The 15373-nt window shown below is 47.1% G+C and overlaps 2 protein-coding genes across 2 annotated transcripts; both read right to left on the minus strand.

Annotated features, from left to right (window-relative positions):
* Positions 1-3009: 3009 nt before the first annotated feature.
* On the minus strand, positions 3010-3947 carry LOC123427857 (FCS-Like Zinc finger 2-like). The gene has a single exon (XM_045111992.1). The coding sequence runs from the start codon at positions 3663-3665 to the stop codon at positions 3375-3377; it is 291 nt and encodes a 96-aa protein (XP_044967927.1). The 5' UTR covers positions 3666-3947; the 3' UTR covers positions 3010-3374.
* Positions 3948-11488: 7541 nt separating this feature from the next.
* On the minus strand, positions 11489-12406 carry LOC123427858 (FCS-Like Zinc finger 1-like). Its single transcript, XM_045111993.1, has one exon. The coding sequence runs from the start codon at positions 12218-12220 to the stop codon at positions 11930-11932; it is 291 nt and encodes a 96-aa protein (XP_044967928.1). The 5' UTR covers positions 12221-12406; the 3' UTR covers positions 11489-11929.
* Positions 12407-15373: the final 2967 nt, after the last annotated feature.

Below are 15373 nucleotides of genomic sequence, written 5' to 3' on the forward strand. Positions count from 1 at the left end.
GCAAATCGGACCCGTAAAAAGAATATTCGCAGAAGATGCTTTTTTACGGGTCGGCAATGCGGGGTGTGCTCGTGCGGCACCGCGTCGACCGAAGACCCCGTAAATCAGAATTACTAATGTGCAATATATGTAAAATATCAATATTACAAATACAGTAATCATCCAAAGTACAATAATTATTCAAATCATCGTAGCAAACTAAATTATTCGATACAAAACTTGTCCCGCATACAAATCACACATGAATGAAATTAAAATGAATGAAAAAATAGAATGTGTTACTCCCAAGTGTTAGAAATATGCCCTAGAGGCAATAATAAAATTGTTATTATTATAATTCCTTGTTCATGATTATTGTTTATTGTTCATGCTATAATCGTATTAACCGGAAACCGCAATACATGTGTGAATACATAGACCACACCATGTCACTAGTGAGCCTCTAGTTGACTAACTCGTTGATCAATAGATGATCATGGTTTCCTGAACATGGACATTGAATGTCGTTGATAACGGGATCACATCATTAGAAGAATGATGTGATGGACAAGACCCAATCATAAACATAGCACAAGATCGTTTAGTTCGTCTGCTAGAGCTTTTCTAATGTCAAGTATCATTTCCTTAGACCATGAGATTGTACAACTTCTGGATACCGTAGGAATGCTTTGGGTGTATAAAACATCACAGTGTAACTGTGTGACTATAAAGGTGCACTACAAGTATCTCTGAAAGTATATGTTGGATTGGTATGAATCGAGACTAGGATTTGTCACGCCGTAACGAGATTGAATAAGGTATAGGGATACCGACGATCAAATCTCGGGCAAGTAACATACCGATGGACAAAGGGAATTGTATACGGGATTAATCGAATCCCCGACATCGTGGTTCATCCGATGGGATCATGTGGGAGCCAATATGCGTATCCAGATCCCTCTATTGGTTATTGGCCGGAGAGGTGTCTCGGTCATGTCTGCATGGTTACCGAACCCGTAGGGTCTAAAAACTAAAGGTTCGGTGACGTTAGAGTTGTAATGGAAATTGTATGTGGTTATAGAAAGTTGTTCGGAGTCCCGGATGAGACCCCGAACGTCACCAGGAGTTCCGGAATAGTCCCGAGGTGAAGATTTATATATGGGAAGTCCAGTTTTAGTCACCAGAAAGGTTTCAGGGTTTATCGGTATTGCACCGGGACCACGGAAAGGGTTCCGAGGGGTCCACCGGGATGGGCCACCTGCCCCAGAGGACCACGTGGGCTTAAGAAGGGTGGGAACCAGCTCCCTGGTGGGCTGGTGCGCCCTCCCCAAGGGCCCAATGCGCCTAGGGTTGGGAACCCTAGGGCATGGGGGGCGCCTCCCACCAACTTGGGAGGCAAGCCTCCCCCTTGGCCGCTGCCGTCCCCTCTAGAGGGATCTAGGGTGGCCGGCCCCCTCTCCCCTTCCCCTATAAATATAGGAGGGGCGAGAGGGCTGAGGAACACCTGAACCTCTTCTCCCACGCGCAGCCCTCCCCCTCCTACACCTCCTCCTCCTCCGTTGAGCTTAGCGAAGCTATGTCGGAAAACCAGGAGCTCCACCGCCACCACGCCGTCGTGCTGCCAGAGCTGTCCCTCAACTTCTCCTCCGCCCTTGCTGGATCAAGAAGGAGGAGACGTCCCCGAGATGTACGTGTGTTGAACGCGGAGGCGCAGTTCGCTCGGTGCTTTGATCGGATCTTCCGCGATTTGAATCGCCGCAAGTACAACTCCATCAACCGCGTTCTTTGCAACGCTTCCGCTTAGCGATCTTCAATGGTATGAAGATGCACTCTCTGTCTCTCTCGTTGCTAGCATCTCCTAGATTGGTCTTGGTGACACATAGGAATTTTATTGAATTATTACTACGTTCCCCATCACCCACCCCGTTGCCAATGGTGCTCGATGAGATCCTTCTGAAGTTGACAATGAGTGTTTGCATTTGAATCTCCGTGCAGGTGTGAAGAAAAACTCTAATTTGGTTAGGGTCTCTAGCTGGTTTGACAAAGCTACCCACATTGTCATAGAAGAACTCCAAGTTCATGCCTCTCTCATCTTCGAGAATCATATTGTGAAGAATAACACCACATGGCATGATGTTTTTCAAGGATCGCTTGTCCCAAAACCGAACAGGACCACGAACAATGACAAACCTAGATTGCAAAACCCAAATGCACTTTCAATGTCTTTTCGGGCTGCCTCTTGTGCCCTTGCGAATTCAAACTCTTTCCTACTTTGGGGTCTTTGATGCTCTTCATCAATGTGCACAAAGAAGGGTATATAACATCTACAAGATAGTATCCTTTTATGTATTCATGCCCATTGATAGTGTAGTTGCAAGCTGGAGCATCGCCACTAGCAAGCCTAACAAACAAATTAGACCTTTGCAACAAATTGATATCATTTAGAGTACGTGGTATACCAAAAAAGCAATGTCAAGTCCATAAATCATGTGAAGCTACGACCTCTAGCACAATTGTTGCATCATTACACTTGCCACAATACATTCACGGCCATGTTTTGGGGCAATTTTTTCAAGTTCAATGCATACAATCTATGCTTCCTAACATGCAAGGTCAATCTTTTCTTTCACTCAATGCCATTAATTTTTTTGTGTCTTCCTCGTTGGGAGCCCGAAGATATTCAGGATCAATGATACGGATGATCACTTTGACAAATCTATGTTTTCGCGGGTCGGAAAGGGATTTTGCCGCGCCCCTTAAAAAAGTTTACGGATCGAACGCGTTTGCGGGGTCTGATTAGACAACATTTTTCACGTATACCCGTATTTTGACGATTATTTTACGGGTGGGAGCATTATATGGGATATGCTAGAGATGCTCTAACTTGCATTACTTGTACAGATTGCTGTGAACATCACAAAATTTAGGGCAACAATAATTTATAACGATTGGTTTGAATTATTTACAGCGACAGTACTTTAGCACTGTGTCAGTCATCAAGTGGAACAAAAAAAAATGGAGCAGACGAGCTATCCAAACTGAAGCTAACCAAGTTTGAATGATTTTTGATTGCTTTCTTCAGATCCTTTATTTTTCCTGTATTCATTTCTAATAAACAAATCATCCGGACTGCAGAGGCCGATCGAGAACAAGTACAATTTCCACCCATCCGGGAAGCTTAATCAGCTTGCCATGGACACATATTGGAAGCAACTCGCGCCTATGCTTCATGCCACCTGATCGTGCCCTGATACCTCCTCCGGTTCAGGCAAGAGAGCACCGGCCGGAGAGACGGATGCGCCCCCCTAAAACAGTATGGACAGTTCTTCAGAATTCGGATCTTGTCCGTTCGAACAAAACTTTCGTCGCCCGCGCGCTCCGGCCAGGCCGTCCGGTTAGCTCGCGACTGGCACCTTCCTGGACCGCCGCTGCCCACGGTGGCATTCCGTCTCCGCCGAGAACCGCTGCTGCCTCCGTGCGTCCTGCTTGGCGCAGACGGCGTCGAGGTGCATCTGCTCGTGGCGGCACTCCTCGCTGCAGTAGGGCGTGTCCCCTCTGTACATGAAGACGTCGCTGTCGCGCGCCAGCCGCTTGTTGCAGAGCGCACACGCGTCCATCGCCGGCATGCCGGGCTCGCCGAGCAGCTCGGCGTCGAAGAAGAAGGAGCAGGCCACTGATGGCGCCATGGTATGCGTCTGTAGGTGGCTTTCGAGCAAAATGCTGAGCAGAGCTTAGCTTGGTGGTGCGCTTACTTGCTGCTGCGAGGAGAGGGAGGAAGAGGAAAGCGAGCGAGCTGTGTGAAGAATGGAGGGGAAGGCTCAGGTATATATGGTGCGTGGAGACGGACACGGCAAGGCCGTCGGGATACTGTGGTCCGGTGCGCCCACGGGTCCGGCAGTACTGCGCGCCGGACGGCTCCACCACCGAGAGGAAAACGACGGCGATCGTGCTATGTCCGGGCGAGGTCGACCAGGTCCCGAGTAACGAAAGGAGACATCGCTCTGCTCTCGAACGTCCCTGTTGATGTACGTTGCGATATTTTGTGAATGCCGGAACAGTAGCTGTATTTGAAAACTCTCGCAAAAAAAATACTTTGAATATATTCCGTCTGTACTTGTGTGAGTATAAGATTAGGCAGCTTTGCTTAAAATAGCGCTAATGCTTGATGCTGTAATTAGCGCGCCAGGCTTTTTGCCAACATACTGTACGAGATAGGTGCCCGCACATGGCTAATAATAGACACCAATGCCTATCGTGCACTGTGCTGTATGTGATATTTCGAACAAACACGAGATGAAGGAAAGAAATGAACGAAAAATAATCCGAGGTCCCGTCCTTTATACATTATACAGGAGGGAATCTTGAGGTGTGGTGCATTCGTGCAAGCACGCCAAACCAGCAACTCCTGAACAGTGGACTCGCACGCAAACTTGCAGATCTTGTCTACGCACCAGCTAGCGGCAGCTGCAAGCAAGGTGTGCGGCCATTTGCAGTCTTAAGAACTTCAGGCTCAAGGATGCTGCTAGAGAAAAATGGGAGATGATCGAGTTGTTTAACTAGAGAGAGGTGGCTAGCCAGGTTTGTTTAGCTCGCTCGGGGATCGTGCACGTTGCGTACCATGGGGGGAAGCACCTACCATTTGCCGTTGAGCGTTGAACGGATCAAGTAAAGATTCCATTGGCACTCACCTCGCAGTCCACCGGTCTTTCTTGCCGGCGAGGCAGGCAGGCCTCGTCCCGGGGAGCAGCTTTTCTCGAGATCTGCGTGCAATTTGTTTCTGCAGCTTCCTCGAGCATCACTGACGCATCGGACGTGATCATCGCATCGGAGTACGCAAACATCGGGAGAAGGTCGACATCTTCCTCTTGGAGAAGAGTGAAACCTGGGAGGATCTGATACAAATTGCTGCCACACACGGCGATTTCTTGGAAGTACGCGCGGTCGACTGCTCTGACTGCTGCCGACCACAACAAACTTTGGCTGCAGAGTGTGGACTGTGGAGTGTTGCTGGGCTCGCTGATTTTTTGCTCCGAGGAACAAAAAAGATGCCGTGCACGATCGCTGAGTCACGGGTTACATGGACCATGGTGGTGACCGGGCACATCATTGGTTTGGTCGTATGTCGACAGTCGACACCAACCAACGCGCCAGCTAAGCCATGATGAATCATCTCCTGATGCGTCTGACTCAGCGATGAGTAGCGAGAGAGACATGCAGAAAAAGAAACAAACGGATCAGCCAATCTGACGTGTGACTGCGTGATATTTTCCTCCGCTCTGGCCTTTTTTACTTACTCACTTCACGCACTGCAAATCTTGCTTCGTTTTTATTCTCTCCTCTGATTGCTAAATTTGGTAAGGTACAGTTGCTGTGACGTGTGAGTAGATGAAAGCAGGAAGGGTATGGTAACATTGATTTCCTTTAGAGCATGAGCATAGTCAAGTTCAAGCACACCACATGGAATGGTCAGTTTCATTTTGTTAGAGCATCTAACGCTGCAACTTACAAATCCGGTCCCTAAAACGTTTGCGGGTGTGTCCGAAAGCGTCCACGGACACTGATCGATCACATCTTAAATAATGCATTCTGCAATCGGACACTTTAAATTAGAAACTTCAAATCCATACTATTACATGCAATGTAAACCTAATACTAAACGAAGATCGTTCGACGGCCGACTGGGCCCCTCGCAGTGTCAGTCCGGTCACCGACGATGTAGAGTAGGACAAGGGACACTGGCCGGCTCACGGGAGTTGAGCTCCTGCCATCTCCCATGCCTTACTCTTCCTCGTCGAAGCCCGTGACCCAAACGGGGTCGATGGAAGTCAGGTCAATGACGAACCATTCGTGTGAGAAGAGGATGTCGACCATGAAGCGGTTGCGAAGCCCACACCCTGCATTATACGGGGCGTCGGAGAGTGCGGATCCGCCTGTCCAACGTCAACCCCCGTTAGGGCCTTTGCCGCCTCACACGCCCGCTGCCTCGCCCCGCGGGCATGCCACGCCATGTTAGCGTTCGACGAGGCCCAACGTGCATCCTCGGCGCGTCAACGGAGGGGTTGCGCATCCACCACGATGTTCGGAGGCCAGACAGACCGCACCGTCTCCGATGAGGCAGCGACTCGAGATCTACGCACTGGCTGAGCCAATGCAATAAAAACTATAACATTGCTGGTAATCCACAATGCCTAGCATAAGGCAGGTGCCCACAAGAATATGTGCAGGAATTTGTTTATCAATTCCCCACAGCCAGTTTTCGAACATGTTAGGTGCACTACGTGAGGTATAGATTTGAAGCTATTTGAACAATGACCCATATTGCCCAAGCAAACTTACACTCAAAAAATATGTTTAATAGACTCGTCATGTTGAGAAAAGACACATGTCTTATACCCTGCGAGTTACGTCGTGTCAGGTTATTTCTAGTTAAGATGACTCCTCTGCTTAAAAACCGGAAGAATATCTTCACTCTTAGAGGTATTTTTAGCTTCCACAATTTTTTGTTGTTAAACGAATCATCACTATGAACCATTGCATTGTACAAAGACTTCATTCAGAAACTATCATTCTGATGCAGCTTTCAACAAAACTTGTCCGGCTCGTTTGTGAGTTGAATGTCCTTCAGGCGAGAGAGTAATTCATTCTATACTGCCAAGCGAAGGCCCAAGAGGTCCCTACGAAAATAAATTTCTGAGTTTTCTTGTCCCAAAACTTATTTGATCGTGACAAATTTGTGTCTCATAATTCTGTACAAGCTAGGGTATTGTACCATTAGCGGGATGGTGCCTGGTCAGGAATCTTTCGAGAGTCGACGTGAGAACCATCACTAACTAAGAAAGTACCATTTTAAAAAAGGAATTCTTTAACCTTCATGACATCATACCAATGTGAATCACCGGGGTTTTAATAAACTTGAGAAATGACTTCGGATCCATATATTTATTACGAATGATTTCCTTCCACACTCCACTTTCAATGAATAATTTGTAAACACACTTACTCAGAAAAGCGATGTTTTTAATCTCAAGATCTTGAATTCCAAGGTGCCCTTGACTTTTAGGATAGCATAATACAGTTTACCTAACGAGTCGGTATTTTTTGAATTCATTGTCGCATTGCCAAAACAATCTAAATATAAAGTAAAGTGATTTAGACGGTGAAAAACCTCTTTCGATAAGTGAAAGAAAGACAACATGTATAGAACCATATTGTTAAGGATGAAATTGATCAAAATCAATCGTCCTCTATCAGACAAGAGTTTAGCCTTCTAGCTGGCTAGCTGCTTCTCAAGTCTTTCTTCTACTAGTAAGCCCGCACGTGCAACACACATACACATGTAACAAAAAAGAAATTATTTTCTTATTATCTAATTATGACTTATGAGGCAATTAAAATATCATATATTAATTTCCAGATGCAAGATATAACTAAATAATTGTAAAGAAAATATTATTTCGGAACCTCGACTTGCAAATAGCAATGCACAGACAAAGAATAATTGTTGTAATAAATAATTATTAATCCAAAAATCCTTTAGTACGCGCGCACAATAAATAATTGAAGCGTCTAAGCGGGAAATTATTCCATTCATGAAATTCTTTAGTACATACGTACAAAAAAAATCGAAGATGTCAATATTACATCACAAAAACAAGTATTTTAGTGTTACATCTTGAAGAAAATACATCCATATTCCATCACAAGCAATGATATGTTAGTAGAAGAAGTTCGTTTTACAACCAGACCCATATAACCAGAATTTATCTAATAAAGAGGAAAAAAGATGCCCAAACCCTCAATCCACAACATGCATCCGGAACAACTCTAACAAAAGAAGATCTTAAATATGGTGTCGCTGACTCCCTTTTAATTGTGCTAAAAATCTTATATATGGTGCCATTGACTCCCTTTTAAACGTGCTAAAAAATCTAACTATTCCAAATTTACCAAACACAGTACCACGTGACCCATGAAAATGCTTTTTCTCCTTTGAAAACCTGATTGCCATCCATCAGCCGTAGATGGGAGCGATGTTCTAGGAACAGGGGGAGACAACACCTCGTATCACGACCAAAAGGCCAATATCTGCCTCGCAAAGCTGGCTTTCTCTTTGCAAGAGCCACACGTTGGGTAAATCTCACTGCATGCCCATCTCTAGCGCAATTACTTATCGTCCATGAGGATGTGGCTGTCCCAAACCAACCAGGATAAGGACCTCACTTTGGTCTATACTAGACGATGTTCCGCGCGTTGCTGCGGGAAACATGATAAGCAGATGCATAAATAGGTGTTAAAAAAATATTGTTAAAAAATATTAGGATTGCTCTCGTTTTGTATTTTAAGAAATAACTCATATGAAACATCTCGACACAAGATGCGTAAAAAAGTTGAAATATGATCTATAGTATAACTCTAAAATATATTCGGCTTATGCCCATAACGAAAAATTAGTGAAAATGTGTAGATTAATGCACACACATTATAACTTATGACTACATGCATGACTTGATGATGTGGCATGGTTATATAAGAAAAAATAAGTACTTGTGACTAAATGCATGGCTTGATGATGTGGCATGGTTGCATGAGAAGGAAAAATAGGTAGTGGGTTGCAACTATTTAAGAATAGAAGATATGCAACCTAACATATAGCTTGAGGAAAGAGCTTCCGTTCTTTAGTCAGGTTGCATTTACTCGCCAGTGGAAATAGAGCTCGAGTTTTTCTTATAGCAACTGAAGCCTGATATATTCCATCTTATATACACAACAATGTCGAACGAGCTCGTCGAATAGATCCTCCTCCTCCGCCCGCCTGACGATCCGGACTGCCTCCTCCGCGCCTTGCTCGTCTGCAAGACCTGGAGCGACATTGTCTTCCACCGCGCGTTCTGCCGCCGCCTCCACGAGCTACACGAGGAACCACCTGTCCTCGGCTTCCTCCACAACTGGAACGACGAGGTCATCCCCCGCTTCATCCCCACCACCGCCTCATCCTTCTCCCTCACCGCTCCGCACCATCAATTCTGGCGGGCCCTCGACTGCCGCCACGGCCGCGCCCTTTGAACTGCAAGGACGTGAGGTAGAGTGGGATCAACACGTCTGACATGTCATGGAAGAAGTTTCCGGTGTAGCCGCCGACCGAGAAGATCATCGTCGGTATGTCATTGTATCTAACACGGCAATCGGGAGGGTCACTTTCATTTGTAGCTGCTTTGATGACCACTTCTCTAACAAGAGGCAGCAAGGAATCATCACAGCGAGCATATGGCCTAACGCGTCGTCCTTCCGCGCCTTGATGCGGTGGCATGGTCAAAATGACTGATGAGCTTCCTGGAGCAATTCGAACGTCGCCACACATCTTGCAGACGACTGGCCTTGCATAGGGGAACCCCTTGTCTTTACCCTTATCATAGCAAGTGATATTGCTCTTATGATTTGGAACTGCAGTCTCTGAAACTTTTGGTGGAAGAAGAATCAATACGGATATCCATGTTAGCATAAGGAAAATTTGCCAATATATCAATATTTTTTAATATAGTTGTCATCTCACCTGATTGTGGAAAATTTCTGGAAAAGCCATTCTTTTCAGGATTGGGAATGGACTGTGGGGAGGATGTAGACTGTCCCTCTATTACTAATTTACTCTCGAAATATGTTTTAAACTTGACACTGCCACTTTTAAGTTCAGGATCTACCATGGGCTACCATGGGCAACACTAAGCAGTAAACAACAGTCAACATTAGCAAAACTATAAACCAGTGAACAAAGAAAAAATATGTGTTGTGTAGCAAGAATAAGCATGTCCTTCAGATATGCATATTCATCATCTGAACGAAAAATTAAATGACAATCACTTGCAATGGCATCATATAGCATTTAACTATCATTCAGAACACATACGCTGAGTTTTTAACAATCTACCCTCAGACCAACAAGTTGTTAATTTCCATGATAACGGTGTGACATGTTCTAGCACTTCCCCATATTTTCTCAATATCGACCCTTTACATAATTGAGGGATATATAAATTATGTGACTGCAAGCTGGGCCCCGTTATCAGAAAAATCCTAAGCATAGACATGCACACTACAGTACTTCCCTTGTACTCCCACTGAATGCTAACAAGCAGTGTGGTGGTGCCTGGTGTGTTCCAGGACACTTGGGTAACAAGCAGTGTGGTGGTGCCTGGTGTGCTGGACACTTGGGTAATGCCACTCTGAAATGAATATTGAAAAACATGCAAGTCTGGCTGAACAGGGGAGAGAATAACTTAGAGTAGTATGTGAAAAAGAAGGGGTACAGAAAATTATTGTATTTTTTTCAAATAAGTGCATTAAACTTTCAGTTTCTGTTGAGAGAAAATAACAATATTATTTTTTCAGAACAACTTTTTTGACAACTAATTTCAGAAGAATGACTCCAGAACACCCCACTACATCATCATACCAGCCAGTGCATGCATAATTGAGGGTCATATCAATTATGGGACTGATTGTGGAGTCCTAGATCAGAAAACCCCAAACCCAAACATGCACAGCACAATACTTGCCTTTTACTACCACTGGATGCATGCTAAACAGGCAGCATGGGTGCCACACTCTGAATTTCGAAACATGCAACTCTAGCCGAACAGGGGAAATGATAAACGGAATGCCTCTTTTCCTCACCTGATTCCGGTGAACTTTGTGATGGATCACTGCCAGATCCTGCAAGAACCACCGGAGAGGCACCATGCCCTTGCGGTACATCTACATCCACATTAGCACGGCTGTCCCAAGAACTCGCCGCCCTCGTCCCGGGCTCAATCCCTGAAGATACTGACATTGACACTATTCAGATCAGATGGATGGGAGATGCAGTGAGGAATCAGAAGAAACTCAGGGACCTCAAGGATGGACGATTCTTGGTCGACTCGCCCCACCTTCGGCCTCGTCGCGTGCGCGATTATTCTCCGGTACCGAGGAAACCCCACTAAGATGCATCGATGTGTAGGGATCCGCATGGCGGCTCTCCTGCATGTAGTGGAGGTGGAGGCCACCGGCGACTGAGATGGGGACGCGGTGGGCGGCGGCGGCGACAGAGATGGGGGACACGGCGGGCGGCGAGGGGGAGGAGGAGGCGGAGTTGGACGCGGAGGCGACGGCGAAGGTGCAGGCCAGGGCGACTGGCTCCCGTTAATTATTCCTAAATTTCTGTACTTGATTGGCTCCTTTTTTTACGTGCAGGTGCAACAGTTTTTCGCTGTAGGAGGAGGTGGAGCACGGTCAGCCTTAGTTAATTTGGTAAATGCATAAGGTGGTGGTGCATGGATGGTGGAAGACCGTTAGAGTATAATTTGTTGTCTAATTGTATGGTGGTGATTGATGTTTGTTTTTATGACGGTAATAGTTGTGTGTACTTAGAAAAGTTTTTGTTTAATCTTTTATTAGTAGTATAGATATACTTTCACTCAGCGATAATTAAGCGTCGATAGTGAATCGGAAACTGCAAGAGAGACCCGGTTAGAAGTTAAAACAAAATGTGAATCATGTTTGATTGATTTTCTTCAGATCCATGGCCTTCTTTATTTCGTTTCGAACCAAATCAATTCATCGGCACGGCACAGACCGATGGAGAACAAGTACAGATTTCCTCCCATCCGGGCAGCTTAATTAGCTTGCCATGGACACATGCGGGAAGGCTACAGGCACCTATGCTTCGTGCCGCCTGATGCAGCCCTGCCTGCCTGGCTGCCTTGCCTCTCGTAGGCGGCGGCAACCTTCATCTGGTTCTGGTACCTCCACCGGTCCATGCTAGAGCACCGGCCGGCGAGATGGAGACATCAGATCACAGGCCTCCCAAGAGATTTCGATGGTTCTTCAGAATACAGATGTTGTTTTCTTCAGAATCCAGGTCTTGTCGAGTGAAACAAAACTTTCGTCGCCCACGCGGTACGGCCAGGCCGTCCGCTTAGCTCGCGACGGGCACCTTCCTGGACCGCCGCTGCCCACGGTGGGACTCCGTCTCCGCCGAGAACCGCTGCTGCCTCCGCGCGGCCTGCCTGGCGCAGACGGCGTCGAGGTGCATCTGCTCCTGGCGGCACTCCTCGCTGCAGAAGGGCGTGTCCCCTCTGTACATGAAGACGTCGCTGTCGCGCGCCAGCGGCTTGGCGCAGAGCGCGCACGCGTCCATCGCCGGCATGCCGGGCTCGCCAAGCAGCTCGGCATCGAAGAAGAAGGAGCAGGCCACTGATGCCGCCATTGTATGTGTGTATGTGCAGGTGGCTTTCGAGAGCAAGATGCTGAGCAGAGCAGAGCCTGGTGGTGTGCTCGCTTTGCTGATTTTGGTGCTGCTGCTGCGGATGAGGGAGGACGAAGGAAGCGAGCGAGTTGGATGAAGAAGAGGGGAAAGGCTCTGGGTATATATGGTGCGTGGGGGCGGACACGGCAAGGCCGTCGGCAAACTGTGGTCCGGCGTGCGGTCGGGCGCGCCCACGGGTCGGGGCAATACCGCGCGCCTTGCGCTCGGCTCCACCGAGACGAAAACGACGGCGATCGTGATGTGCCCGTGAAGAGGTCCCCATTGATCAAAGGAGACATCGGTCTTGAACGTCTGAGTTGATCTAAAGTTGTGATATTTTGTGAAGGCTAGAACTGTAGCCGTATTTGCATACTCTCGAAAAATAAAACAATTACCAACGAGCTTTACAAAAGTTCCTAAGTTCGAGGACCTCTTTTTAGGAGGAGCTTTTGGAAAATGTGAAGCTTAGGTCATGCAACTCGTTTCTTTTTTAAAGTCTATACACTTCGTCATTGAGTCTACAGCCGATTTGTAAACCGTCGGCTTCTACAAAGACTCGTGCCGTATCGTTCGCGGTACAATACAAATACATCCTTCGCTTTTGTGTATTCGAAAGTCTATACTCAAGCCGTGTTCGGATTACCTCCACTCCACTCCGGGAGCAGGTAGAGTTAGGTGGAGTTACAGTAGAAAAACGAGGAGCATCTGTTTCGTAGCTCCGCAGCTTCGGGGATTTCACGGAGTGGGTGAAATTCCGAACAGGGTCTAGCTTACAAAAAAAAAGATAGAGTCTATACTCATTGCATAAGGATTCCTCGTGCCTCCTCTAGTCGGAAACTTGGGCATCAATACATTCCGGCTGTACTTGTGTAAGATTGGACAGCTTTGCTTAAACTAGTGTCGACGCTTAGTGCTGATAATTAGCGCGCCAGGCCTTTTGCCAACATACGAGACAGGTGCCCCACATGGTTAGCCCACGCCAATAATAGACACAAATGCCTGTCGTGCAGTGTACTGTATGTTAAAAAATTTATCAAACACGAGATGAAGAAAAGAAAATAAACAACAAAATAAAAATCTGGATGTCCTCTCTTTGAGTTAGTGTCATCAACTCATCATGCTTGAGCTGTGGTGCACCCGTGCGACCGTGCATGCACGCCACAGCAGCAACTTGTCAACAGTGGAGTCGCGCCCACACTTGCACATCTTGTCTACGCTCGGCCCGTGACCCACTCAAGCGCGTGCACCAGCTTGTGGCAGATGCTATCAATGCCTGCAGCCATTTGCAATCTACTCCCTCCGTTCTTAAATATAAGTCTTTTAAAAGGTTTTACTAGAGAGACTACATATAGATGTATATAGACATATTTTAGAGTATATAGATTTATTTATTTTGCTTCGTATGTAGTCATTTAATAAAATTTCTAAAAAAATCTTTATATTTAGGAACGGAGGGGGTAAAAAACTTCAGGCTGGTAAACCGTCAAGATGCTCTATTTTAAAGTCATGCAACTCGTTTCCTTTTTAAAGTCTATACAGTTCGTCATTGAGTCTACAGCCGATATGTAAACCGTCGGCTTCTACTAGACTGGTACCATATCGTTTGGGGTACAATACAAATACATCCTGCTAGATGAAAACGAGAGATGCTGCCAGGCAGTTGCAGTTGCATTGCGGTTGAGCGTTGAACGGATCAACTCATGACCTGGCACTCACCTCGCAGTCCACCGTTCTTTTCTGCTGGCAGTTTGTTTTTTCAGCTTCCTCGAGTAACACTGACGCATCGGACGCTTCAGTTAGTGCTGATAAATGTGTTGCTGGCACGCAGGTGGGCGATCCCTTGAAAGTTTCCGCGGTGGACCGCTGATCATTGGAGCGCCGACCACTGCGGAGTGTGGAGTACGAGCAACATATTGGGGGCTTCCGAAGAAAAGAGAGGACGTGCACGATATCTCTTGCTGCACACCCGATGAGTCACGGGGCACATCATGTGGCTTGTACGTCGTGCCGTATGTCGACACCAACGAGTGCGCCAAGCCACCCTGACGGCTCTGACTCAGCGATGGGTGGCGACGGAGACGTACAGAAAAGAAAAAAGCTCACGCCGGACGCGTTCGGCCAATCTGACGTGCGAGCTTGTGATATTTTTCTCCGCTCTGGCTTTTTGTTTGCTCGTCGCACGCATTGCAAACCTTTGCTTCGATTACCCTCTCCAGTGATTGCTCGCAACGTATGTACTACTTGTTTTTGGCGGTACAGTTTTTTCTTTTTAAACAGAGCAAGGTATTGTGGCTGTCACTTATAAGTAATCTGAAACCATGAAAATGTTAAAAGAGAAAGATTGAAACAAGGAAGGGCAGGGCAAGAGCGTCTACAACCAAACCCTCGTACCTGCCTCAAAAGTTTGGACATGCCATCAAATATGAGGCGGATATGAGGAAACCCGGACACGTACTCACGTTGGCCTGATGGCGTGGATCCACGCGGAACCGCTCGAAAACCCGTCGGCCCGACGAACGCCTCCGCAATGTGAACGCCACGTGGCGCCGCACCGGCGGGCCGCGTAATCCTAGCCGGCTATTTAAGCCGACCACCGGCACCCAAGCCCTATTCCTCCACATTTTCCTTCTCTTGTCCGCCACAACCATCAACCATGTCCCCACGACACCGCCACTATACGATCAGCACCGGCTTTGGCATCTTGAGCAGGTCCATATCCGGAGGGCCGCAGGGCTACCTAAGGAGGAGGTGGAGGAGGAGCAACAGTCGTCGGAGGAAGAGGACGAGGAGGTGAAGGAGGGGCACGAGCCGGCGAAAGACGATGTGGATTTGCGGGCGAAGCAACAGGTCATTCTTAACTCCATCCTCTCACAGTCGGTTGCGGAGGACACGCGTCTTCGTTGGCACGGGATGGGGGCGATGCGGACTGCAGCAGAAACGGCGGCGAACGTGGATGCGGCACATGCTTTGGTGGACAAGGATGAACTAGAGTCTAGAGGCATCTCCAACGACGAAGACTCGGATAGTATGTAATACGTAGGAATATGTTCCGCATGCTTTGTATGGACTTGAGGAATCAAATATGAGAGAGTTGGATGTGGACAAGCAGATTTG

Source organism: Hordeum vulgare, chromosome 2H (assembly GCF_904849725.1).
Source record: "Hordeum vulgare subsp. vulgare chromosome 2H, MorexV3_pseudomolecules_assembly, whole genome shotgun sequence".
In the NCBI taxonomy this organism is placed as follows: domain Eukaryota; kingdom Viridiplantae; phylum Streptophyta; class Magnoliopsida; order Poales; family Poaceae; genus Hordeum; species Hordeum vulgare.

Bases quoted from the DNA above. Each gene is read 5' to 3' on its own strand.
- LOC123427857 (XM_045111992.1), bottom strand. From the start codon at position 3,665: ATGGCGCCATCAGTGGCCTGCTCCTTCTTCTTCGACGCCGAGCTGCTC.
- LOC123427858 (XM_045111993.1), bottom strand. From the start codon at position 12,220: ATGGCGGCATCAGTGGCCTGCTCCTTCTTCTTCGATGCCGAGCTGCTT.